The sequence below is a fragment of the Gouania willdenowi genome, chromosome 9, assembly GCF_900634775.1.
Source record: "Gouania willdenowi chromosome 9, fGouWil2.1, whole genome shotgun sequence".
Classification (NCBI taxonomy): domain Eukaryota; kingdom Metazoa; phylum Chordata; class Actinopteri; order Blenniiformes; family Gobiesocidae; genus Gouania; species Gouania willdenowi.
Genome location: NC_041052.1, coordinates 18,570,735 through 18,595,861, shown reverse-complemented (window position 1 = coordinate 18,595,861; position 25,127 = coordinate 18,570,735). Strand labels below are relative to the sequence as shown.

Sequence of the window (25,127 nt, the reverse complement as noted above, 5' to 3'; positions counted from 1 at the left end):
TGAGGAGACTTCGAAGCTAGGTGAAATTCAATTTTAAACTGAAAGACCGTAACTGCATCGAATCAGGCCTCAGTACTTTGTTCAATTTTGTTGGGTGAGAATTACACCAAAGTAATGAAGAATGATGTTATGGCCATAGGGGAACCTTACAAGCAGAGATGAAAACATTCATTCAGAATGAGGGCAGTCTATTTTATGATGACACTGCATTGAGATAACATTACTGAGATCTGCTCCTTTAAGAGCTTATTATAATAGTTTAGATCTCCACTGAAAAATGATGAAACAAAAGAGAAATTCAAGCAACGCATGGCACAAGTTTGTAGAGAAATTAGATTCAAATGACAAATTCAATAATGACCAGTTTTTATATGGAACTCATTACAATGACAAAAATATATTTCTCCACATGCAGCACTAGAGCCAGCAGAGGCTTTGTGACTCTATTCACAGTCACTTTTCTTCAAGTTAGAAAAAAGTCTGCATGCCGTCCAGTTGGATTTAAAAACCAAAGCATGAAAGATGTGATGGAGATAAGAGGGTGAGAGATGGGAGAAGAAAAAACAAAGACAGCAGTCACTCTCAGTGTGCCGAGGAGAAAGTACCGTTAGTGCCTGTGTAGGAGTTTTTCTTCCAATAATACAGTGCGCTTAACATAACCAGCAGCAGAATGTGAGGCTTAGATTCTCCATCCTATTGAGATGTACATTTAGAGAAAGCCTTGGCACTTTTATTTTTTTTTCTGTACTTAAAGTGCCCATGTTACGCTAAATCAACTTTTCTGTGCTTTAAACATCATAAAGTGCTATTTGAGCTTCATACACATGCCCAAAGTGTTTTTTTCATTGATTCCCTCAGTCGTTAGTTAGAGGGTGATTTGCTCCTTTCTTACTACAGGGTGAGTCCAAACACCTCGCTCCGATTTGATGACACGTTCCCACTTTGATGACGAATTTGACACGGCACTGAGCTGGAGAAGCCGCGCCTCCAGGAAATTCTCTGCCGTGATTGACATGTAAACAGACACGCCCACAAAGATGAGCATTTCAGCGTCCTTCATGCAGTGCTATGTATGTATTTTCTACAGTCTATGTATGTACCCCTGAACGCCCCGCCCCCACACTGTCTCGTGTTTATAAAGCAGCATGAGCTCGACTACGGAGTGGGTGGGAGGAGGGTGGGCCGTCCTCTGGTCCTACGTCACCATGCTGGGAGGAGGAAGTCAGTGTCCCGTCTATAGACACGCCCACTCATGAATATGCATAAGTAGGCCGCAAATCAGCCTGTTTGTGTAGAGTTGCTCAGAAAGTGTCTTTTCAGAGGCTAAAACTCTGGAAAACAGGCGAGTTTGGGAAAATAAACCTCAAATATTATGTTTTTGGGAGTTCTTAGAACAAATAGAGATGGGTGAAAAATAGCATGACATGGGACCTTTAAGGATTTGTTTTTCTAGAGACTGCACTGAAGAATAAAGCAAGAGATTAAAGCTGATATCCGAAGTTTCTGAGAAACGTCTCGATGTCCCGCCCTAAACAGCCTCACTTCCTCCCACTGCCTCTGCCAATCTACCATTAGCCACACCTCTACTTTTCTAATTTTGTTCTTATCACTTGGTTACTTTGTTAGACTTTTTAATGAATGAATGAAATAATAGGTTTTAATATTTTTGGTGTGGGCATCTGAGCTTTTCTTTTTTTGTCAGTATACCCCTCGTTTTCAATTTTTTTTCTTTAATGGTGAAATGTGGGAAAGCTTGATATGAAAAAATCTTGTAATAATTGTTAACTACATATGTGTAGAACTGTACATAGAATTTAACAATAATTAATAATAACATTCTTCCCCAGTTTTGCCTTAAAGCTGACATCTGGAGTTTCTGAGAGGACGTCTTGATGTCCCGCCCTAAACAGCTTCAGTTCCTCCCACAGCCTCTACCAATCTAACAGAAGCCACGCCTCTACTTTTCTGCACGCGCATTGTGGAACATAACAAGGTTGGATCGGGTCGCATTGATATAGGTCTATGGGTCAGGTAAGAGCCAAAATCATATTTACCTGTTTGCTGTTGTGACGCGCGGCCTTGTTTCCGTGCACAGTTCCACGTTCACTTCACTCAAAAACAGGAAGTCGAAGCCTATTGGCTGGGCGCACTCAACGATCGTTTCAATTTGTATAGGGGTCTATAGGACGAAGGCGGGACTTACTGTATATACATTAATGTATATGAATGACCACCGGCAGTAGACCATAGTAAAAGACTAGTTTGGTATTTTTCACATTTCAAAATAATCTTACATAAACAGATTTCTCAGAAACTCCAGATATCACCTTTAAACGATGTCAACAATCATTAACGTGACGTCCATAGCTTCAGTCAAAAACTAGAACGTCATATGGAGACCCTGAGCAGACGATTCAATTCAGCACAGCTGTGCAACGTTCAGTAAAGGTATTTATCTGCTCTGGCTCCATGGCTGAATTTTTATTTTTCTTATTTCCCAAGCACACATTTCCACTACAGATTCAGCAGATGTTTGGGTTCAGTCAGACTTCTCATTTGTGATGCATTCTGAGATGTCAGGGGGACTCCCACTGCTCATCATACCTCCCCTCATCCATTCCTTATTTTACACCAAAGTGTACGCCCAACACATCAATAAAAGCTACTGAGATGAGACCAGCTAGTTATAAATGGCCAACTTTACCTTGTACCTCATTACCTTACCAGTTGTTACCTTATCTTCGGGACATTGGTCATAAAAATCTTGCAAATGTTATTGCTCGTACCCTTCTCGCTACCATCTTAACAATGAAGTCATACTACATTTATTCTTCATCAAATATGGATTTTACTTATCACATCTTTTCTTTCATTTTGGTTGCATATTTTTATGTACATAAATGTTTATTATACTATTTTTTTTATTTACTTGTGTCTGCATTATTACTAATGCTTCCATCATTTTGAAAAAAAAAAAAAAAAACATGTTATATATATATAAATATAAATTCAAACACAAATTTCACCTAATGACTGCCCACTCACCAATCCAACCCTCTCATTCATCTAAAAAAATGAATGACTAAATAAACAAGAAAATAGGGACCCTCACCGAGCAGAGATAGTGAATACTTCACACTGTTACACAAACTTTATGAAGGTGCAGACACATGTACAGACTAATAGAAGAATATCATACCAAGAGGTATCATTAAGCGTACACACTTGGCTTGCATTAAGAAAATAAATTAATAAATATATTATAATAAAGACAAAATGGAAAATGTGCAGGAGTTGCTGCTAGGTTATAAAAGGCAGAACCAAATATATAAACACTGGGTCCCAAAGGGAGAAGTAAAGCCATTTGAAATTACAATTTCAAAAATTGTATTTCTCTTAGTGTTTTTTGTTTTGTTTTTTTAGTCTTTCTTAGTTTATAAGTTTTACAACTGTCATGATTAGCATGTGAAAGAAAAAGCTGACTCACTATGATCTAATTAACAATCTAAATAACCTGCATATATGATATCAATGCAGTTACCTTGACTTTGGCAAACACATCAGTCACTCATACCCTACTAAGAACTAATAAACAAAGCATCATATCACATCATATTTGCTGAATTTGTGCTTTTCAAGCTAATTGAAGCACTTTGTCAGAACCTTTGGTACCCTTTTAAAAGAATATCACACTCGCCTACATGGAGCCTACCGTAATGTATTTAAACCATGGAAACATTCTTCTGTCTAATCAAACAGTCTATCCTGTTGCCATCTAACGTCTGTGCTTCTGTTCCAAGGGGTCATGTTGACCGCTCTCTCTGCTTATGCTTCTCCATGTACATTAGCTCATAGAGAGGCATAGGCTTCAGGCTTTCCAGGCAGTTACACGGAAGGACTCAGAACGGAGCCTTATCACCCAATCTAAACTGCATGCTGATAAACAATTAGACCAAAGTAATCCTGACTGAATTAAGCTTTTAAAGCTTCTTGGTGGCATTCAGCAACACGCACTGGAACGGAAATAACGGATAGCATGTGAGTTGCCAGTGTGATTGCTAAATTTTCATCAGAATTGTTTTAATTGACTAGTTAGGGCGGCCAACTATTAAAGACAATATTAAAGGATGGCACTACATATTGTGTTGACCTTCGACAGCATGTGCAAGAAAATTATTTATAGTGTGGGTGAGAATGTGTTTTGTGTCACAGGTCTATGGGTTATTGCCACTAGACGCGTAGGCTAGTATCAGCACGGTAATGGCAATGGAAAATGTTTTCTTCCCTTTAGTGTTAAGCTGTTAACAAATGAAAAATGAAAAAAAAAATAGGACTCAAGACTTCAGAGACCCATAAACTCACTCCAATGTGAAATTTTACATCCAAACACCTCAACACCCACTTTTGACACATTCTGGAGCATATGAGTGTGAAGACAAATCAAATATTTGCAGAGAACAGCAGCCGCGCCTTCCTCTGACACAGTTAATGTTTCCAGTCTATTTAAAAAACAAGGATTTCTATGAATAACTGACGAAAATAATACAGTAGATTTAACAAAAAGATTGCCATTATACTTGGTCAGCTGCGGTTAGCATCGCATAAATTTGCCCAAGTTTGACCGACTGTAATATATTTCATCCTTCAATCATGAGTAAACCTGAAAACTCTACCGGGAGACGGCCAAAGTACATGGTGAGAAGCTAGGGTGACCAGACGTTACAATTTACCCAGGACAGTCCCGGTTTTCAGTTACGTTCCAAGTCCTGATTGATTTCCCCAAAACCATTGACTTGTCCCAGTTTTTCACAAGCTCAGTCCTGTTTGTTCAGAAATTGACATCTGTTGCTGCTGACAGAAAAGACCCTGAAAGCAGCAGCACATTTTTCTTAAAAGGATCCTTCACTGTTTTTACAAATGTGGCCTCAATCCTTTAAAATGTCCTTATTAGAAGATCTATGCCTAACAAAATGCATTATTTTGCATCATATTCATTTTATTAACTTTTAAAACTGGGACTAGTTTACCGTTTAAGAGTCTGTGCACTGCCATGTCATTGATGACGCGAATAGCCCCTTTCAGCCCATTGAGTTCTATAGGAGGTGAAGAATTCAGGATCATTCAGCAGCTTTTTCAGACAAAATGACAACTTGTGCTGCTTTGGGTTGCTCTAAGAGTCAGTAAAAGTTAAAAAAGTCGATGTAAACCTCTTTTGTTTATTGAAATCTGATAAACAACATCTGTGCCCCGAAAAAAATCTGACCGCAAGAGGCGACAGTTCCAACTCTGTTGTTTCGTAGACGACATGAAAAAGAGAAGAAGAGCTCCGTTCATGTAAATACAGGCAACCAGGATCGACTGCTGCTCATTAATGCCGACCCAAGTTGAATCTGAAAAACGGTGTTCTTGTCAGAAATGGTTGAAGGTATGGTTTAATGGTTTAAGTCTGGATTTTTTGCTCTTCTTCTCTTTTTCATACTGTCTACGAAACAGCAGAGATAGAACTATCGCCTCCTGCGGTCACAGAATTTTTCAGGGGGAAAAATCTAATTTTTAAAAAATTTTTTTTTATTACTTTTACTGATTTTTAGAGCAACCCAAAGCAGCACAAGTTGTCATTTTGACTGCATGGGGCTGCTAAGTGATCCTGAATGCTTCACGTCCCATAGAACTCAATGGCTGAAAGGGACGTCATCTATGACGTCAGTTCAACATGGCGGCGCAAAGGCTTTCAAACGGTAAGCTAGTCCCATTATTAAAAGTTAATAAAACAAATATGGTGCAAAATAATGCATTTTGTTAGGCATGGATCGTCTAATAAGGACATTTCAAAGGTTTTAGGCCACATTTGTAAAAACAGTGAAGGATCCCTTTAAAAACGTGATATCTGTGGACTGTGAGCTGTCAGAACTACTGCCACAACTACAGCCCTTGCTGTGGGCGGGTCATTGATTTGACATTGCTTTTACTGACAGCTTGAGTCATGAAGTAAAAGCAATTTCAAAACGCAAATGGAAAAGACAAAGACAAAACAGAAAAAGCAATGACAAAATGGAAAAAGCAAAATCAAAATGGAAAAAGCAATGACAAAATGGAAAAAGAATATACTACATTTGTACAGTTTTTTCATTATTGATTCTCTTTTTATTTACAAATTTGTATTATTGATTTGCTTTATATTTCCACATGCATTTCCTTTTTAATGTTGGCACTCCTGTGATTCCACATGGGCTAACCTGCCAGCTGAAAGGCAAAAATCACATTTATTATTTATGTATCCTAATTACAGCACACGTCTGATTATTTGTTTATATTACAGTTTTCTCATTGACCTGCCGGTGTAACACCTCCACTGACAAGTAAAATAAATCACCCCAACTCTCCTTTTTCCTAAAGTCTTCTAGTTTGTTTCTGACCAGATGGTGGAGCTCTCAGGCTACCCAAGTGCACAAAGCTGTTTCCTGATGGTGTTTGACTTCTTCATCTGCTTGCTCCTGCATCTTGTGTCCTGAGAGGCTTCTGCAGTACTACATAACAATTGTGCAAATATGGTAAACAGAGCTATAAAAGTGCTGACACACAGAGATCAGGACACTTTATTTGAAGCAATTGTGAATATACACTCTCTGCACCTTTTTCATCACTCTTTTTTTTTAACCGCATATCCATCATCATTTTTTGCTGTCTTCAGTTCAGCTACAAGCAGCAACTTCTGCTGTATAAACATCTCCTCTGTCTTCATTTTGAAAATGGCCACAGGCGGACATCCATGATTGCACACAAGCTGCTCAGTCTTTCTCGGGACCAATGTGACAGACGTGTGTATTGTGTGTTTATAAAAATGGTATTAGAGTGTTTGGAGTGACTGTACTTGAACTCTGTTTGTGCTTTTGTTGCACAGCCATATGCACAAGCTGCTTAGCATGCAAAGCAGTTCAGGTTAAATGTTCCCTGTGAGAGTACCAAGAAAGTAAAACAACAGGAGAGCAGCAGGGACACATTCTGGTCGAGAAAATGCTTGGATGTTTTTTTTTTTTTTTTTATTCTACCTGCAGGTGGAAAATAGACACAGAAGATCTCCTGAGCTTTCTTCTTTTCAACTCTGCAAATATTTTGGCCTCATGTGCCTTTTATTACACACTGCCAGAGGTGTAAAGAGTACTGCTACATCCTACTCAAGTAGAAGTACTGTTACTTGATTGAAATTGTACTCAAGTACAAGTCTATACATAAAATACTCAAGTACAAATAAAAAGTAGTAAAAGTAAAGTAAAATTTACCAGTTACTTTCACCCTTAATGAATCTTGCCTCAGTTCCCTTGCATCAGAATCAGAAAGGATTTTATTTGCCAGATACAGTTTAAAAAACAGTACAAGGAATAATCTCAAATATCTCATGTACAGTATGTAAACTTCAAAAGGAAGAGACTAAATCATGAACTTCATTTTTTTTTTTTTTACAAAGGCATCTGTATAAAATAAAAGTTTTGCCAAAATGTACAATTATTATTATTTTGAATAAAAATCAGATTCTCAGTATAGCTACATTTATGAACTGAAAAACAGTAACGTAATGTAACGTAACATAACAACATAACATAACATAACATAACATAACATAACATAACATAACATAACAAAACACGGGCGATCGTGGCTCAGGTGGTAGAGGGGTATTCTTCTGATCGAGAGGTTGGGGGTTCGATCCCAGTACCTGACTATGTGTCCTTGGGCAAGACACTGAACCCTAAGTTGCTCCCAGTGGTCGACTAGCGCCTTGCATGGCAGTCCTGTCCCACTGGTGTGTGAATGTGAGAGTGACTGGGTGAATGAGCTGATATGTAAAGCGCTTTGAGACTGCTTCAGTGTGGTGATAAAGCGCTATATAAATCAAGTCAATTTACCATTTACCATAACATAACATAACATAACATAACAAAACATAACATAACATAACATAACATAACATAACATAACGTGTAGAAATCCCAACCTGAGTGTTGATCAGAAATGACACAACTAAGAACATACTGTATGGATTATGTTCAATGTGAGACCATGAAACAGAAATACATTTAAAAAAAAATCACAAATATTAATTTACTCAGTAATAGTTTGGTGTAGAAATGTAACAAACTACTTTACTTCTTTTAAAATATACATAAGTACAAGTAAAATTACTGATTTAGAAATATATTCCAAAAAAAAAAACATAAAAGCTACTCAAATAAAGTAACTTAAGTATTTGTAATCCATTACTTTCACCTCTGCACTCTGCATTCAAACATTTGAATACTTTATTTTGAAGTTGCAGAGGTTTTCTTTTGTTGTTTTTTATAAACTTATAGTTCAGTTGGAAACCAAGGCATCCAGACTGATTTGGGGGATGGAAGATTAAGTAAAGATGAAATGCCATGCACTGCTTTACAGTCCATACAACACATCTTTTGAGGGTATAAACAACACATAATCCATATCTGGAGCTGCACCATTTAAAAAAAAAAAAAGCGCCTGTGTCCTAATCAGTTACTGTGAACTGAATGTAACCAGCTGTCATTCGTGTGAAAGTAAAACCGCAGTCCAAATCACATTATTCGCTGCTCTTTCACATGAAGCCCAAAGACCTCAAAGCTCCTACATTGAGCAGAGGATTACACCTGCCCAAAAAGAAGAAGTCTGCAGATTCAAACTGAAAATATGAGCTAAATTAAAGCTGCACTGCATATTGTATGAGGTAAGAGGGGAGACACGCACAGCTCAGCCAGTTCCGACCCTTCGGAACCATTAACATAAGGCTTGAAGTGGATTAAAAAAAAACAAAAAAATGACATGACTATTTAAAATGAGAACTTCTTCACCCACTTCAAACTTCAAACTTGCAAGTAATAGCGTGTAGTCATACATTATTGAACTGAAGACAGTTCTGGGATCTAAAGTAGCCAGGAGGAGATGAAGAGGTTATGCCAGTTTTTAATTTTAACCTGCCAAGTCTCTGCTCCTTCTTATTTTCATCTCAAACTGAATGTGAAATGAGTAAGAAGTGCCTCGTAATGGGTTTTCGTCTTTTGTCTGTACAGCTACTTTGTCATTTGTTGTTTCTTTAAAAAAAAAAAAGAGCCACTCAGCAGGGTTTGAGTGTTTCTGTTGGCTTTGGAGCGCTACTTAATACATTCCGACCCTCAAAGAACAAGTGACTACAACCTATCAGTTGTAGTCACTTGTGCTGTTCAGGGTCACCTGGCTTACTCTAAAAGCAAAGCACAGTCTATTGTCACGTATTGCTCGCATCCATCAAGGCTAACACACAAATATAAACAATCTCTGGTACTTTTCCTTCTAAAGCTCAAAATGATTAAACAAAAGGTTTTGGATTCACAGGGGTAAATTTGTGTTTTTAAAACACTTGTTTTCATTATTTTCTTGTAGAGTTTGGTATTTTAGTTTATCTTTTAATCACCAGCAACTATTTAGAAGTGATATTATTATTAAAAAAAAAAAAAAAACTCATATCACTACAGCTATGAGAGCAGATTTTCTACCTTATGAGCATTAATCTCCTCTAAGCACAAATCCCCTGGAGATGCTGGACTGCAGTCAAGCCCTAGTCTGAGGTAGTGGGAGTGCAAGTTGTACACTTCATCTTGCTGCACTTTATTTTGTTTATTGATTTTTATTTATTTGGCATTTTATTTAAAAAAAAAAAAAAAGTACAAACTTGTCAAGTCCCACCCCCCATTCACCCATGATTCATTGCAATATTACTGTTACTTCCTAAAAATAATTAATGAATTTAATTTTGCATTTTATTTTATTTTATATTTATATTTGAAATGTGTATTGAACTATTTATTGAAACTGAATTATACATTTTCAGTAAGGTGAATTGTAAAGTTTTATGAAAGTTTTTATGCTGTTTCGGAGTTTGACAGTTTTTTTTGTATTAATGTGGATTTATTTTGTTTTTAGGGTGACTTTTAACAGCTCTCTTGTCCCTGTCAAATAAACAAAAAAAACAAAAATACAATATGCAATCATATCAATCAATCAACTGCACCAAAAAAACTGTATATAATCATACCATGTACATCAACGTCATTACAATAAATATGCCATTTACTAATAAATAATTGTTATAGAAATGTATATTACTGGCATTAGTATTACGGTTTACTATATATATATATATATATATATATATATATATATATATATATATAATATTAATACCCAATGGGTTTAATAAACAATTTACAACAGTAATTCGTTGCCAATTACTATTATTTACCAAAAAAATATTAGTAATGGAGGTATATATACAGCTATAGACATATTTTTTATTGTATACGACAAGTAATAACAATCAATATGTTCACTATTCATCCATTTGTAATACAGTCTATATTCCTCCTTGTATATATTGAATATATGTATTTATTTGTGCTTTTGAAGTGATTTATACACTTAATTTGATTCAAATTGGGTTATCTGAATAACTCACAGATTGAACATAGACATAGCACTTTTTTTATTGCAGTTTTGTAGTTGATTAAAAAGGCTAAGCTTCATGGCATGTAGTTTCACAAACAGCTGGTTTGTGTGATACAAATTTCCTGCATTAACCATTATCCTGACAGGGCCGGCTCTGGGCATTGGCGAACCAGGCGGTCACCTGGAGCATCATCTGCTGGAAAGGCTCAAAAATGTAATTCTCAAAGTAAAAAATAAAAATAAATAAATAAATAAAAGTTACAAATAACACATTTCAACCCATCCTTACAATTTAACTTGACACATTTTCTTTAAATAATAAAAAAAGACAGGAAAAGCTCAATATGAAAAATGTATGTGTTGACTCGCCAAAGTCTACTCCCGCCTGGAGCACCATATTACCCAGTGCCAGCCCTGATCCTGATTGTTTTTTAAAGAATGTACAAAGGCTAGAGATTACTTTTATGTCTATTAAACCAAATGACAAGTTCAGCATTTCTTCACAAGTCAAAACTATTGAGAAGAAGCAAAAGAAGGAATGGAGAAACATAGAAAATCCTCAGTGTTTCCTTGTCCTTCAAACCTCTGGGACTAATAGCATGTTGGCAGACTGTTTAAAGCTCCCCTTTCACCTCCTATTACAGTCATGCTGATATGATGGGTGGGTCACATCAGGAGCATCTCAGTGATTGGTGATGATATTAAAGATTGCTGTGCAGGATGTTGTTCGTGCTGATTAGGAATCAGCTCACCTGGAGCTGTAATCTGGTACAGCATTAAGACAACCCGCTCTCATTCGGAGTGAATTATTGTTTATATAGCCTCCAATCAGTATAGAAGAGTTCACTTAGACTTAACAAGCACAACAGGAATGTTTGACTGTAAAAACTGTGGCAAGATGTAAAATAACACCTTTGATAAGGGGGACTTAATGAAACATGTTTTCACGGATTGCTGTGTGTTTTTACACCCTGCTAAGCGCCACAGTTTCTAAAGTGCAACGAAGTCTTTAAATGACTTTCCCACACATGAGGTGCAAAAGGTTCCACAACGGATGTAAATGAATTCCTAGGAATGTGTTTTGAATAAATACATATAAATCTACAGAACACATAGAGTTTTTATTAGTAAGGTTGACAATTGGGAAAATAAAGAGCTGTAACTCAGTAAGAACTCCTTTATGAATAGACATTTATGGATGTGTTTATGGTGCATTAACTGCAGTTTAGCTGAATAATTGAACATGATGCAATGACAAGATAAGAAGGATTTTATATCCAACAACCATCTTTGGCTGGCACAAAATATATGAAAACAGACTCGAACCCCCAATGTCTCTATTAGAGGATGGGCCCTCGACCACCTGAGCCACGGTCGCCCCAATAAACTATTTGTTACAGATGATAAGCAAATTAAATACTTGAAACGTCTGTTGAAGAGTTTAATACCAATTCATTGAGTGGGAAAAATGAGTCTTAAAAAGATTAGGAAATTAGAAAAAAAAATAGTTCTTAACTTTCCCTCTCACCCAACAAGTCCAAAATTTTACTTTTAAATGGTCTTTGTTCTGCTAATAAATGTTTTGTGTTTTATAGAAAAGGAGTTTTATCATTTTCTTATGTTGTGACTGAATGTGTTTTTGTTATAGACGTATAGAGCAATCTTCAATCAAAATACACAAAAATCCAATTAATCAAAGTTGTACACATTCTATTACATGCCTAGAAAAGTAAGATATTTAATGCTTCTTTTTCCCCTCCTAAGAGTCAGGTTTTGTGTCGTTCAACAATTTATAGCTAATTGGAAAATGCTTCCTTCACAAATGCAGTCTCTTTAAGATTTGTATAATTTTCATCAACGGAACAATTGAAGTCTGAGGAAATCATTGAATCTGGTTACATTTAATGAAAGGGAATTCTTATAATTACACAGTTTAATCAGTGTAGTAATTTCCCTCTCTGTTGCAAGCGAGTGTTTATGTGTTAATCCCTTTTTTTATTCAAATGTACTCTACTATTCTGTACAGTGCAAAGCAGCTGCTTTTTTTTTTTTTAAAGTTGACTCCTAATGTATGTGAGCTTCACGTCGCTCAAAATAAAGTCTTTTTTTGGGGGGGAAAAATAACTTCCTTTATACAATTTACTCTCCTCCACACTCACTTACACGCTGAAAGCAGCATGACAAACTCCTTCGATGGACTTGGCGGGCTTAGAGCGTAATCCCCCAGTGATGTGTTTCTTGTGTCCCAGCCTGCCACACAATGGGGATATGGCAGGCTTATCAAAATATGTGAAGTACATTCCAGAATTGTATTCCAGTAGTTGTTGAGGTAACTTACAATTTTGAGTGAGTTTTACTTCCGTTTTCTGCTTTATGGAGGCAATCTACAACCTGCTATTTTCATTTGAGTACCCCCATCAGGTGGGTTTCTAGGGCTGTCATGACTTCTCTTTCTTCTCTACAATTTCTCAAGAAAAATATCTTGACAAAAGGGGTTTCATGTTCAGTTTATATTCTATGTCAAATTGATTGTTATTTCAGTTAGCAAGCAAACCAAAATTTCATTTTAAGGTTACTACAAAAACTAATTTTCATTAAACCAAAGAATCTGATTAGAAGTGGAGTGGGTTGATCAATGGTTAAGGAAGCGGACTCTTAACCACAGGGTTCGAAGCCCACCACAGGTCATTGCTATGGGCCCTTGAGCAAGGCTTCTTTACCCTAACTCAGGGGTGTCAAACTCATTTTATGGCTACATATAACCAAGTTTGACCTCAAGAAAATCCATGTTTTGTGTAGGAAAAAAGTCCAATTTCCAACTAAATCTATGCAGAATGTAAAGCAATTGGTAAAAAAAAAAATAAAACCCAGGACTTTGCCAACTCATTTTTTCTCAAATGTTGCAAATGTATTTGCCAGAATTCTGTGGGATAATTTGTTTCCAGCTTTTCAAAAATATCACTGTAAATAATGCAGTTATTGCACCCCCCCATCATATTTTATCTACAACTTAGTTTGTGCTGTGATTTCTACTTTGAACAAAATCTTCCTGCGGGCTGGTCTAAATGATTTGACTATTTTTTTTTTTCCAGAGTAGCATTATTTATTCTCTGCCAGTACACTCCATGTACTTTTTAGAAGTTGCCACAATGAGGTTGCGCAGATGACATAATTGTGTTGAATTGGTCTCCATTCAACCTTGGATAAGCTTGGTCTGAATGCATAATTGCAGAGAATGGATCACCTACGTCTACAGACCAAACGTACCGTCGACTCAGAGCTCGTTCTTCACCCTCGGATGCTCAGATAATGTGATTCTTCTCCATGCTTCAAGCATCAATGGTGGTCTAAATTTGTACCTTTAGTCAACGCTAATGGATTTTTCTGTATAGTCTTTTTTTACTGCTAAAAGGCCTGAATGTTCGGCACAAGCCCAAAGTAGCACTACGAGTGCCAAAGCTCACTAAACTGAGCCATTTTGTAAAAATGTATAGCAGCTGCTGTCACTTCAGCTCAGTCAGGGCTGTGTGGCTCAGAGTAGAGAAAAAAACAAACACTGTCAAGAATTTACGACTGTTTTCCAGCGAAACCAAGTGACAAAAATATTTTATTTTAAGGACATGAATAACTACCCAGAAGTTGCAGCAGTCGATTTATATTCAACGAGTAGTTGAGCGTATTAATGAAGCGGACGGCTTGTGCCAGGGATGAGATGAGAAGAAAGATTAATTTGGATGGAACATTACTTCCATGAGGATTATTTGTTTGCAGTGACATTTGAGAGCTCATTTCTTCAGCGCGAGCAGGGCTGAGTTAATCTTTGAAATCACACTCAAAAAAGAGTCAACAAGAAGTGTGGCACACATCAGAGGCTGAAGGACATCTTTTAGCAGACCGACACGTTTATTCTGAAATGGGCCATTTCACACCAACTGAGTGCTTTAAGAAACATTTAATCAGTGTTTATCGAGGAACTTAACTCAGAGGTTTTGGCTGGGCTTGGGTAAGTTGGTATAGCATAGATTGTTCCAGGAGCCCCACCTACCTATAACGGTACCCTCTCTATTTTACATTCTCTCAGTCCTACCTACTCACCACAGATTGCTGGACAGGTCAACAGGTGCTAGTTTTATGAAAGGGGCGGGGCTAACAGTGGAGGTTTGTGATGTAAGAAGCCAGTTTAGTTACGGGTGTGAGGTTGATTAGAGGTTAGCTCATCACCTATGTTCAAGCCCTGGGATGGACACTTGGGTCCCCTCTGTGTGGAGTTTGCATGTTCTCCCAGTGCTGCGTGAAACATGGATGAATGGGTTTAGTAAAAGCCGGGGTCACCAACCAGTCTGAAACTGTGAGCTACTTCAAAGGTACTAAACAATCCAAAAGGCTATCGATTTGATATACACTTAAATACTATGGTTTCACTTTAAGTAAAGAGTAAGATAAGAAAACTAGCAGTAACTTAAAAAGGAAAGAAAGGTTTCAACATGCAACACTCATTTTCAAATTCATGCAATTGTTTCATTTTCATTACATTTCATAGGAAATCTTAATGTTGCTATTAACTAGCCACTAACTAACAACGTTTTAACGAATCATAAAATATGTCAAATTTGTACAATTAACCAACAATCTGCAGCTTATTTAACAAAATCCTATCTGCCACACTTAAATCAACTTTCCTCAATGTCTAAATAAACATTTAAAGATGGTTCATTTAATACAAAAGCGTATCAAGTGCAGCATGTACTCTATTAAAGCTCTGGCTACATCTGTCACCTGCATTTATCTCTGTGAGTTTGAAGCCTGGCAAGTTAATCAGATTTTATACAAAGCTCAATGGTTAATTGTGATTTTGTTAGAAGAGGACTGAGGGCACCTCTTATGGTCCATGTGGGTCACCATGGTGGCCACGAGCACCGTGTTGGTGACCCCTGTTATAAAGGTTAGGAACACTTACATATTGACACATCTTTTGGAAAACTAAATTCAAGTTCTTTTGTGCTGTTGACCAATTAGTAAATCTACGGTAAATTTTCAAAAGCGTTTTATACGGTGAAATTATGCAATTTGTATTCATGTGTTAGCACATATGTCGATTTGGACATTGTGTGCGTCAAAGCTAAAGTGATAAATCTCAGTTACAGTATGTATTGCATAGAGGTGCAAAGGGCCTCCATATGTTATTTTGAGCTACTTGATAAAGTCAACCTCCTGGTGACGAAAATATAAAATACCTGTGATATATCGGCTCCTACTTTTAGATCACTTTCTCACCACATTAGAGCTGCCTGACCTTAATGCTGTTGCACCTAGAAAGCCCAGAGGCACAGGCCGTTTAGCATCTTTAGAAATGCAGGAGAACATAAAAACACCTGACATGTATACAGGTTGCTGAGATGTGTGTGTGTGTCTGTGTGAAAGATGACAGCTGGTTGTCTCTCACGCTCACAGCTCGTCCTCAGTATGTTTGCGCTTTGTCTTCGGGCCTCTTAAAAATACATGGAGTGATAATCAAACCACAGACAAAGTCTCAAAATGACTTCAGGCATTAGTCATACTTGAGCAAAGATGCAAGAAAAAGCTCTTAACTCTTACATTATTCGCTCTCACCCTCTGAGCAGACACGCCACCCTTTTAATACTTTGTCCTTGGGTAATTATAGCCGAAAGCACTGGGTTAATTAAACTCAAAAGGTTATTCAATATAGCCTGGATGGAGAGTGGGTGAACAAAACACATCAGATGGTTTCTTGAGGAAAGAGCATTCACTTCTTCAACATAAGCTTTTATTTCCAGTGTAATTTTAAAGTCAAAAGTAAAGATTTTGCAAAGGATATGTTATGAGATTAATACTAAACTATTTATTATCTTAAACTTAGTCAACAGATAAAACAACCTATGAGAAAACAATGGGATAAAACTAAGTTCCATCCTAATTTTGCAGCGATTGTTTATTTAATAGTAGGAAAAGAGGAAAACTTTAGGACCCTTAGGCCAAATCTTGATAATTATATCCTGGATTAATCTCTGTTAGTGGGCTTCAACTAACCAAACATTCACTGTCAGAGAGGAGCTGTCTTACGACAGTCGATCACAACACGCTAATTTAAGCCAAGTCATCAGTAAATGAAAGGATTGATGCTGTGTGGATCTGATCTGACAGCAGTCAGCTGTCAGATCAGATCCGCAGTGACGTGTGCTTTCTAAGATAACTGATTGGTCAGGAGGCGGGACTTTATCACTCGCTAAAATCCGAGCCAAACCAAAACCTACTCTCAACCAGGCTAGCCGTTCAGCTTAAGTTACCATGGTGATTTAGCTCCGTAAGACGTTAGTGAGCTTCGTAGTCCAGCACACACTGATTAAATCCTGGAAGTTAGCACGATAAGAGGTCCTCTCGCTACCTAACATAGGCCCCTATTGTGAAGGGTACTACTGACACCCTGGTCTCTAATATTGAGCTGCTCTCAGTTGTTGAAATTTAATGGTGCACTTTATACAGCCATATCTCAAATTGTCTTATTCAGCACTTTTCTTTCAGGTCAATGAACAACAGCAAAAAAAAAAAAAAAAAAAAGCAAGAAGAGAGTTAGAGCAAAAATATTTAAAACATAATTCTATTCCTCTCCTCTAACATACAGCACATTGCATACATAAACATCATGGTAGGGGGGAGAAAAACAGCTGATTTGCAAAAATAAATAATCTCTAAATGCTGTGGAATTTCTTTTGAGGTTATCTTGTGAAAACCATTTATACACACTTGAGTTGCACCTAACCACGACATTGTCTGTTTACTATTTTTCAGAAGAAGCCTATGCTTCCTGTCCCATAAACCAACAACTAAGTAAAAGGCATTTTGGGGGCTTTATATGTTGTTTTATCTGATTTCTTCCTGAGGGGTGTGTGTTAAAAAAACAAAAAACAAAAAAACACACACCTGGGAATTCTTAAAGGTCCTGCAGGTATAACATGCTATTTTCATCACCATCTCCATTTGTTCTAAGAAACCCCACCAACATAGTATTTGAGGTTTATTTTCCCAAACCTCGCCTGTTTTTCCAGAGTTTTAGCCTCTGAGCAGTTCTAAAAAAGGGCTGAATTGGGGATTTATGCATATTCATGAGTAGGCGTGTCTGTAGACGCAGACTTCATGCCTCGCTCTTGGATTTTTAAGCAGCTACTGATTGTGAGTCCGTCTCAGCGCTTCAGGCTGCGTCTATCGCAGCAACAGCAGCACCGGAGTGTTAAGCTGCTAAGTGACTTTCTTCTCATCTCTATTAACTACAAAAATAGTGCATTTAAGGCGATAATCATTTGTTTTGTCCAACCGCTGCATCGCATTGTGTAACAAACACGTCAAATCAAGTCAAAGGCGAAACGAGGCGATATAAGGGATACTAAAAATGGAAACGCTCCCTTGGTTTAACACTGTTAAACCACTGCTCCTCAGGGAGGGGCTAATGCAGAGAACACATTTTGTCTATGTAGCTTGCATGCCTTTAGCTCTGAGAGAGTGGGTGTGCATGTTCACTGTGGAGGCTTGTGATGTCACAAAAGTCTGACCGCTCGTTTTTCAGAAGAGGGCAGAGCAGCAGCTCAGAGAGCAGGGTTAGTGAGGATTGCTCAGAGATGCTGGAAGGAAGCCCAATAATACTTTGGGGGTGTTTTTGATAAGGAATGAACATTGTAACAAGGTTAAAATCTATTAAAAAAAAAAGTTGATTCAACATAATATAGGCCCTTTAAGTTGCCCAATTTAAAGCACAAGTCAATAGCTATTTAATAATGCAGAACATTTGGCCAAATTCATTTAAAATCCAAATTTTTTTCTCAAACTAACAGAAAAGTGACACAAACCTTGACCACATCTTTCCCAGAAGAGCAGAAGCTCTAGATATTATGAATCAAGGATCCATGTTATAAACATTCATGAACGTGACCAGGTCCAAGATCCAAATTCTTTGAGTAATACTGTGTTATTTCAGTTCACTTGATTAAAAAACTAGCCTTGAATAAATGTAGAGAAAATCAATTCCTATTTTGTTTGTAAATGTCGGCACAATATTTGAAACAGCATCTCCAAAAAACAAGCCATTAAATGAATACAAAAGGACTAGACATGAATATCATTAAGAAGACTTTATTTACAAACGAAATCAGCAATTTCCATTCTCTCTCTTCTGGTGGATTAATTTGTTCCAGCCGACAACCTGAAATAGAAGCAAGCAAACACAGAGAGATGAAGATTGCCTTCATTTATCCAATACCTGAGAAACGGCTTCTGAGTAAACATCAACCAAGATAGATGCGACAACAACTTTGACCTGCACTCCCTAGATACACATCAATGTCTGTAATAAACTGTCACATTAACTTGGTAAAGTGCAACCTTATCTACAGGACATGGCAGCAATCTGAGCCCACATGGCATTTGTTACTGTCACTTTCAGACATGCAGGTAATTCTTGAAGACAAACCACAGAGTAAAAGGCTACAAAGCTGCAGTGAGCGACCGCCATTGGCTGAGAACACGACACAAATCAAGGCTGACGTAAATGTCAAATTGTCTTGACATTTAAATGAAGCAGATATACTAGATAAAAATGACAGGTATAATTACCGTAAAGGCTGCGAGACAAAACTGGGCCATTTTATTTCTTAAGAATTTGATGTCTGACGACAATGAAGGGGAACGCGAAGCCGCTGCCGAAGAACAGCACCATCATGCCCAGCAGACGCCACTTGTTGTCCACAGAGAATGGCAGGTTCTGTCAGAAGGCAAAGAATGAAACGATGCACGTTAAGATATAATTATATTTAACTTTTTAGAATGAAAACATGGTGACAGCTTGATTACAGCATTAGCAATGTAAAAATTAATGCAATTAGTCTAAAGTGTGGCTGACAGCCAGGGCAAGTTAAAAACAAACAAAAACTGGAGGAAAGTTTTGTATTGAATGTTCATTAAATAGTCAAATCTAAATGTTAACTAGCAAAAGAGTAAAACTATGACAAAAGGAAAATCAATGTAAAGTCTATCAAAGCCACCCACACATTTCTATTCCACTATAACCATTCATCATTTAAGCTAATTTCTATATGCTCCTGGTTTGAAAATACAGTATATGTCTGCATGTTTGACCTTTTTTTTTTTTAAACCTTTATTTAACTAGGAAAGTCAAAGATAGGGTTCGGGGTTAGTATCTGTAGGACTAGATCTAATTAGATCATTTGAACAATTAATTTTCTTCACAGATTTACTAAAGAAAATTGGTAACAAATCAACTAATGATTCTACCTCTGATGAAACGGTTTTTACTTATTACCCAATTATCCACCACATTGCTAACCCATCCCAATTTATCACACGTCAATAAAAAAATTCAACAATTCAAAAAAATGCATGGACATTCCCTAACAATGTCAACCCCTTAAAGACGCTGAATTTATTTCCAAGGAGAATTAAAGAAGTAGGCTTAGTTTGGTTCTTGTGAACAATTTTAAAAAGCTTGCATCTAAATGTCCATCCCTTTCACTTGTGTCTGTAAAGAGAACACCGCTTTCTGTATTATATGTATACATATATGAGTAGGATGTCAGAACATTAAAGGTATAGAGGATGATTTTACAAAGTTTTCCAAGAGAGCGTGCACGAGCCCAGTTTTACTCGTGCACAGCTCTGTTTAGAAGTTGGAGCCACATTCGGCTCCAGAGCCGCAGGTTGCAGACCCCTGCCCTGGGAGAACCACAGCTGAACATCTGGCCTGGCATCATAGTCCATCAGTTCTGGCCCCTCAATGCTGATTCTGATGAACGTGTACGCTCTATCGCAGCGCTCGGCACGTTCTTCCTTTTTACTGCTGCCCTCAATGTGAGTGCGCACTCGGTGAAGGGCTCGTTAGGCCTGGCTCCATTTGCGGGCCACGCGTACTCCAAAGGAGTGCATCGGTGTTTAGACTCGGCGCATTCACCGATGCATTACCCGCAGCCAAGTTGCGTGAGCGCGCACCATCTCCTCCCCCACAGTGCAGAGAGAGAGAGAAGCTGCTCCATCCAAAATAAGGTCACCCTACACACTCACTCAGATGCGACCAGATGAAATTTTCACTCGCACACACCAAAAAACAAGACAAATTGGTCGCAGTCTCGAGCCCTCTAAGACCAATGAGATTGATCACAGATTTATTGATTAGAGATGTGAGGGCACATGCGCTGCAGCTTTTATTCTGATTAAACAGCCAATAAAAACCAACGGAACATGACATCATCTGTTACTGAGCAGTGAGAATAAAGTTGAAAAAGTTTCTGTGGTTTGAACATTTTAAGAGTAGTAAAGGGTTTAAGATGGTGTTATTTAGTCAATTTATCACAGAGAACAACTGAAGCATGTGATCACACACTGATGAGTTGGATACATTTTTAACACTTGTCAGAGTTTAAAAAAAGACGATGCTGTAACTCACAATTAATAAAATGTAATTTATGAGACTTGAGCGGAGGGTGCAGCTCAGCAGTGTGCACCGCTGGATGTCACAAACACTGCAGACGGTCCGGGTGCAGGTGAGCAGCACGCATGGAAGATGTGCACACTGCTCACCTCCCGAAAAGCGATACTGTTCATAGAGTTTGTCATCGGGGAGCCTTAGTGCTCTGCCATGTGATTGTCCCTGAACAGCCCCTCCCTCTCTGTATACTCAGAGCGTTCTAATTATTAATCTCTGAACCCTAAATGAATATGGGCATTTATAATGTGTGGTAAACGGAGGCGATAAAATACGCACGTATCCCTATAGGCATATTATTATTACTGATGGTTTAAAACTAGGGATGTAACGATTAATCGTGAGGCAGTTAAAAATCGATTCATAGGTACCACGGTTCACATCGATGCTCTGAAAATTGAATCGCAGTACTTTTTTTAACCAGCAGAGGGCGCTATATATTAATCCTTCCAGAAGCGGACGTGACGGGCGGAATCTGCTACTATTTTCTTTCTGGCCGCCATTTACTGTTAAACATGCTCATAAATAATTCTTTACTCCTTTAGCACCAAAAGTATATCTGTAATATTACGTGAATATCTGTAAAAGTCATGTCTTTCTATTAACTCTGTCTGCTAGCATAGCTTCTCTTCTTCACTGGTGGAATAACTGCATGCCAACCGACCACTGGGTTACCAGCGCCCTCTGCTGGTCTAAACAAATATCTGACGTAAATACAGTAAAGTGACTTTTTTTTTTTTTTTTTTTTTTTAAAAGTCCAATCGTTAAGGCACAAAATACATTTTCAGTTGCACTTTTAAAAAGAAAAAGAACTATTATGCAGTTTTGAATTGTTTATTATAGAACCAGAATTTAAATTAATAGGCTTCTTCATTTGTATTATTCCTTTATTTATTTCATTCAAGATTTATTTTTAGTTAAATTGCATCATTTTGAATAGTTTATCAAGGGATTCTTTTGACAATGAAAAATAAAAGGAAAATAGTACAGTATTTTCCCCAAAAAAATAAAGGAATATTTTTCAGTCATTTGTCAACAGTCCCATATTGTAAAATAAATCGTGAGAAAATCGTATCGTGAACCCAGAATCGTGAATCGAATCGTATCGGGAGTTGAGTGAATCGTTACATCCCTATTTAAAACACATGAAGACTGATTAATATTAAAGTCATTAAAAATACAGTACACATTAAACACGTAATAAGACTAATTCTATTGTCATTTGTGTTGATTTAAAATCTAAATTAAGCATTTACTATAATATTCATTTCCTTTTAAATTACCACATTAAAGCTGTATCTTAAAGTATAACAGACTATTTTTCCTTTTGTAGATCTTTATTGAGTGTTTTAAAGCATCATGACGTGGTTTCATGAGAGTGCATCTGCAGCTTGAGCCAAGCCTGCTGCTTCAACCTGGTCACTAGCAGGTTTTACCCACGGACTGTGTTACTATGGTAACTAAGGTGTTTTCTCTTTGATGGAACTGCCATTCCAGTTAGAACCTGGCTTAACGGAGCCGGACTCTCAGGTTAAACTTGGACTTAACCCTGACTGGGTTTGATGAAATACCCCTCTGGAGCTGAAAAACGCAAACAGTTCAAACAGCTCCACCTTATGAACAAAGTAGATTTCCAGCATTTGCGATCGTGTCTAAGTGAAAGTAATGTTCTCATTTGTTGAAGCGGGTACTGATTAATGTATATTTATACCGGAAATAAATGTAGCAGAGCAGTGGAAGCGTGTAGTCGTAACACATTCATGTTGTGGCATCTTCAACAATGAGCCTGTAACACTTTTCTACTGTGCCTTTCAAAATAGCACACTATTATTATTAACCCTTGTTTTTAAATTGCACTGTCACAGCCTAAAGCTTCGAAACCATCTACTGTGTCAGGAGTAACTAGTAACTAGGCCTGGGCAATATATCGAGGGATAAACAATATATCGTAATTTCCATTTTGGCAATATATTGTACAGCCGTTTGTAAATAAACGTGCCTGTGCGACATTATGAATCAGCAAATTTAACCCAGAATTGCCTTTTTGATAAGAATTTATTCAGTTAAAAATATTGAAATCCATATCACATATCACCCTACCCTAGAAGTAACTAATTTGATCCATTTGTTTCTTCAATGACAGTAACATAGTAACTCTCAAGTTGTTTACAACTCTTGCATAATGTGAAATGATACTTGACCCATCCCATGAATGCACTTTAGATGATCTGTCAAAAGCTAAATAACAAATCTTTACTATTTTGTGTCAGAAGTGTCTTTAAAGTCATTTGGGAGTAAACGTCTATCCTTCAAATACACATTATATTCCTTTATATGTAACGCATAGCCATTTTGAAGATTTCAGCCAATCTGCTTTTGCATATCATGTTGACATCATGTCAGGACAAAACTTATATTAATAAATATTGATAAAACATTTAAAAATTAATTGCACTGATTACCTACATAAAAGTACTGTTATCTTGCTTAATGTTTAAAGGAAGCTAAATTTGTTATTGAATTCATTGAAATAAACATTTGAGAGTATTACCTGGGTTAGGGCTAAAATAAAAGTTTTTAGTGGGGTAGCTAAAAATAAATATGAGCTAAAATAAAACTGATGGAAAATTAAGTCACATGGTGCACCTATCACGTGATCTAAACTGGCCAATGATGGGCGCTGCGTATGCAAAGAGTGGCATGTGTTTATTTAGACAATGTTGTTAATCAGAACGTCATTTAAGCAAGGCAGTGACTATCCGTACAGTTGTCGTATCAATATACTGACATTCTATCCATACGCAGTGCCCCTATTTGGCCAGTTTAGCTCACGTGATAAGTCAGTCATTGGCCAGTTTAGGTTGCCTGACTAAAACTAAACCATACCCTAAAAATTATTGCGACAATGGGTTATAACCTAACCCTAAGACGCTACGTACTTGTACTTCGGTAACCCTACCAATAGCACCAGGGGTCGTCCGTACGGCAACTGTACAAATAGACACTTTCTTTAAGTAACAGCTATTTAAGAGGAGAGAACAGTCTGGGCTTCTCTGCCAAGGATCCTGCCACTAGCAAACAGGCAGACAATGCAACGGAAATGATAATCGATTCCGACACATTTATTTAATATATATAATATTCATACAACTGTGACACATGGTAACACACTAGTGCTGGTGATCTTATTAATTACTCTACAACTGACTGTAGTTTAACAAAAAAAAAAAAAAAAAAAAAAAAAAAAACGTCTTATAAAAGGCGAAGGGGTTTAATTACGCCATTGTTAGTAGACAAAACACATCATATATACCAAAAACATGATGATGTACAGTACAGATTGATATGACAGATGCTTCCTTATTAGCACTGTTAGCATTAGTGCTAACGCTAACCTTTACACCTAAATATAACAAAAGTCAAAACAAAACAGCATATAGGGATATTTGTCAATTCAAAGTTGTGAGTTTACGCAGTTAAGTTATAAATATAATGACCATTAAAGGACATGACCTCCAAACAACAACAGCTAACGCCATGTACACAGACAAGGCCACGTCGTTTACAAATAACCCCTCGAACATTATTATGTGCTTCAAATGTAAATCCCTACCTTTCCTGGTCCCTCAGCATAGTGTGAGGAACGAATGGCAGACGTGGTGAATCGCCTCACAGCTTGTCCGAGCATTTTTGCAGCCCTAAAGTCTTCCCAGCGTCAGATCACTGTAGCTAACTGCGACCTTCTGAATCACAGAGCGGCAGGACAGCGCAATGGCTTATGGGAAAGGTAGATAGAAAAAAGGACTTGTGGGAAATGTAGTCCGCAAGTGTAGATTTTGATTTTATTGCTTCTCAGATCGACGTAAAATGTTTTTTTACGCATGCAGTAGTAGTAGTAGTAGTAGTAGTAGTAGTAGTAGTAGTAGTAGTAATAATAATAATAATAATAATAATAATACATTTATTCAGAAAGCTCTTTTACAGGTGATCAAATACACTTTACAAAGGTGAGACATAAAACAATAACATGTATAGAGGAAACATAATAATAGGCATTATTAAGAGAAAAACGTAAATGCATTTAAAAACAACCTACAGATATAATCAGACATTAAATAGATGTATTATCTTTAAT

General features: G+C 37.2%; 1 protein-coding gene across 1 annotated transcript; it reads right to left on the bottom strand.

Moving 5' to 3' along the window:
* Nucleotides 1-18,614: 18,614 nt before the first annotated feature.
* cox7c (cytochrome c oxidase subunit 7C) lies at nucleotides 18,615-24,767 on the bottom strand. Its single transcript, XM_028457631.1, has 3 exons — nucleotides 24,606-24,767; nucleotides 19,111-19,258; nucleotides 18,615-18,700 (listed from the first exon to the last, which is right to left on the bottom strand). Exons 1-2 carry the CDS (start codon nucleotides 24,678-24,680, stop codon nucleotides 19,142-19,144), a joined length of 192 nt encoding a protein of 63 aa, XP_028313432.1. The 5' UTR covers nucleotides 24,681-24,767; the 3' UTR covers nucleotides 18,615-18,700; nucleotides 19,111-19,141.
* Between the last annotated feature and the right edge of the window lie 360 nt (nucleotides 24,768-25,127).

What these genes read in the sequence shown, in the direction of transcription:
- cox7c (XM_028457631.1), bottom strand. Translation starts at nt 24,680, where the DNA reads ATGCTCGGACAAGCTGTGAGGCGATTCACCACGTCTGCCATTCGTTCC. An exon ending in ATGCTGAGGGACCAGGAAAG is followed by an intron (nt 19,259 to 24,605) that starts GTAGGGATTTAC and finishes GCCTTCTGACAG; the next exon opens with AACCTGCCATTCTCTGTGGA.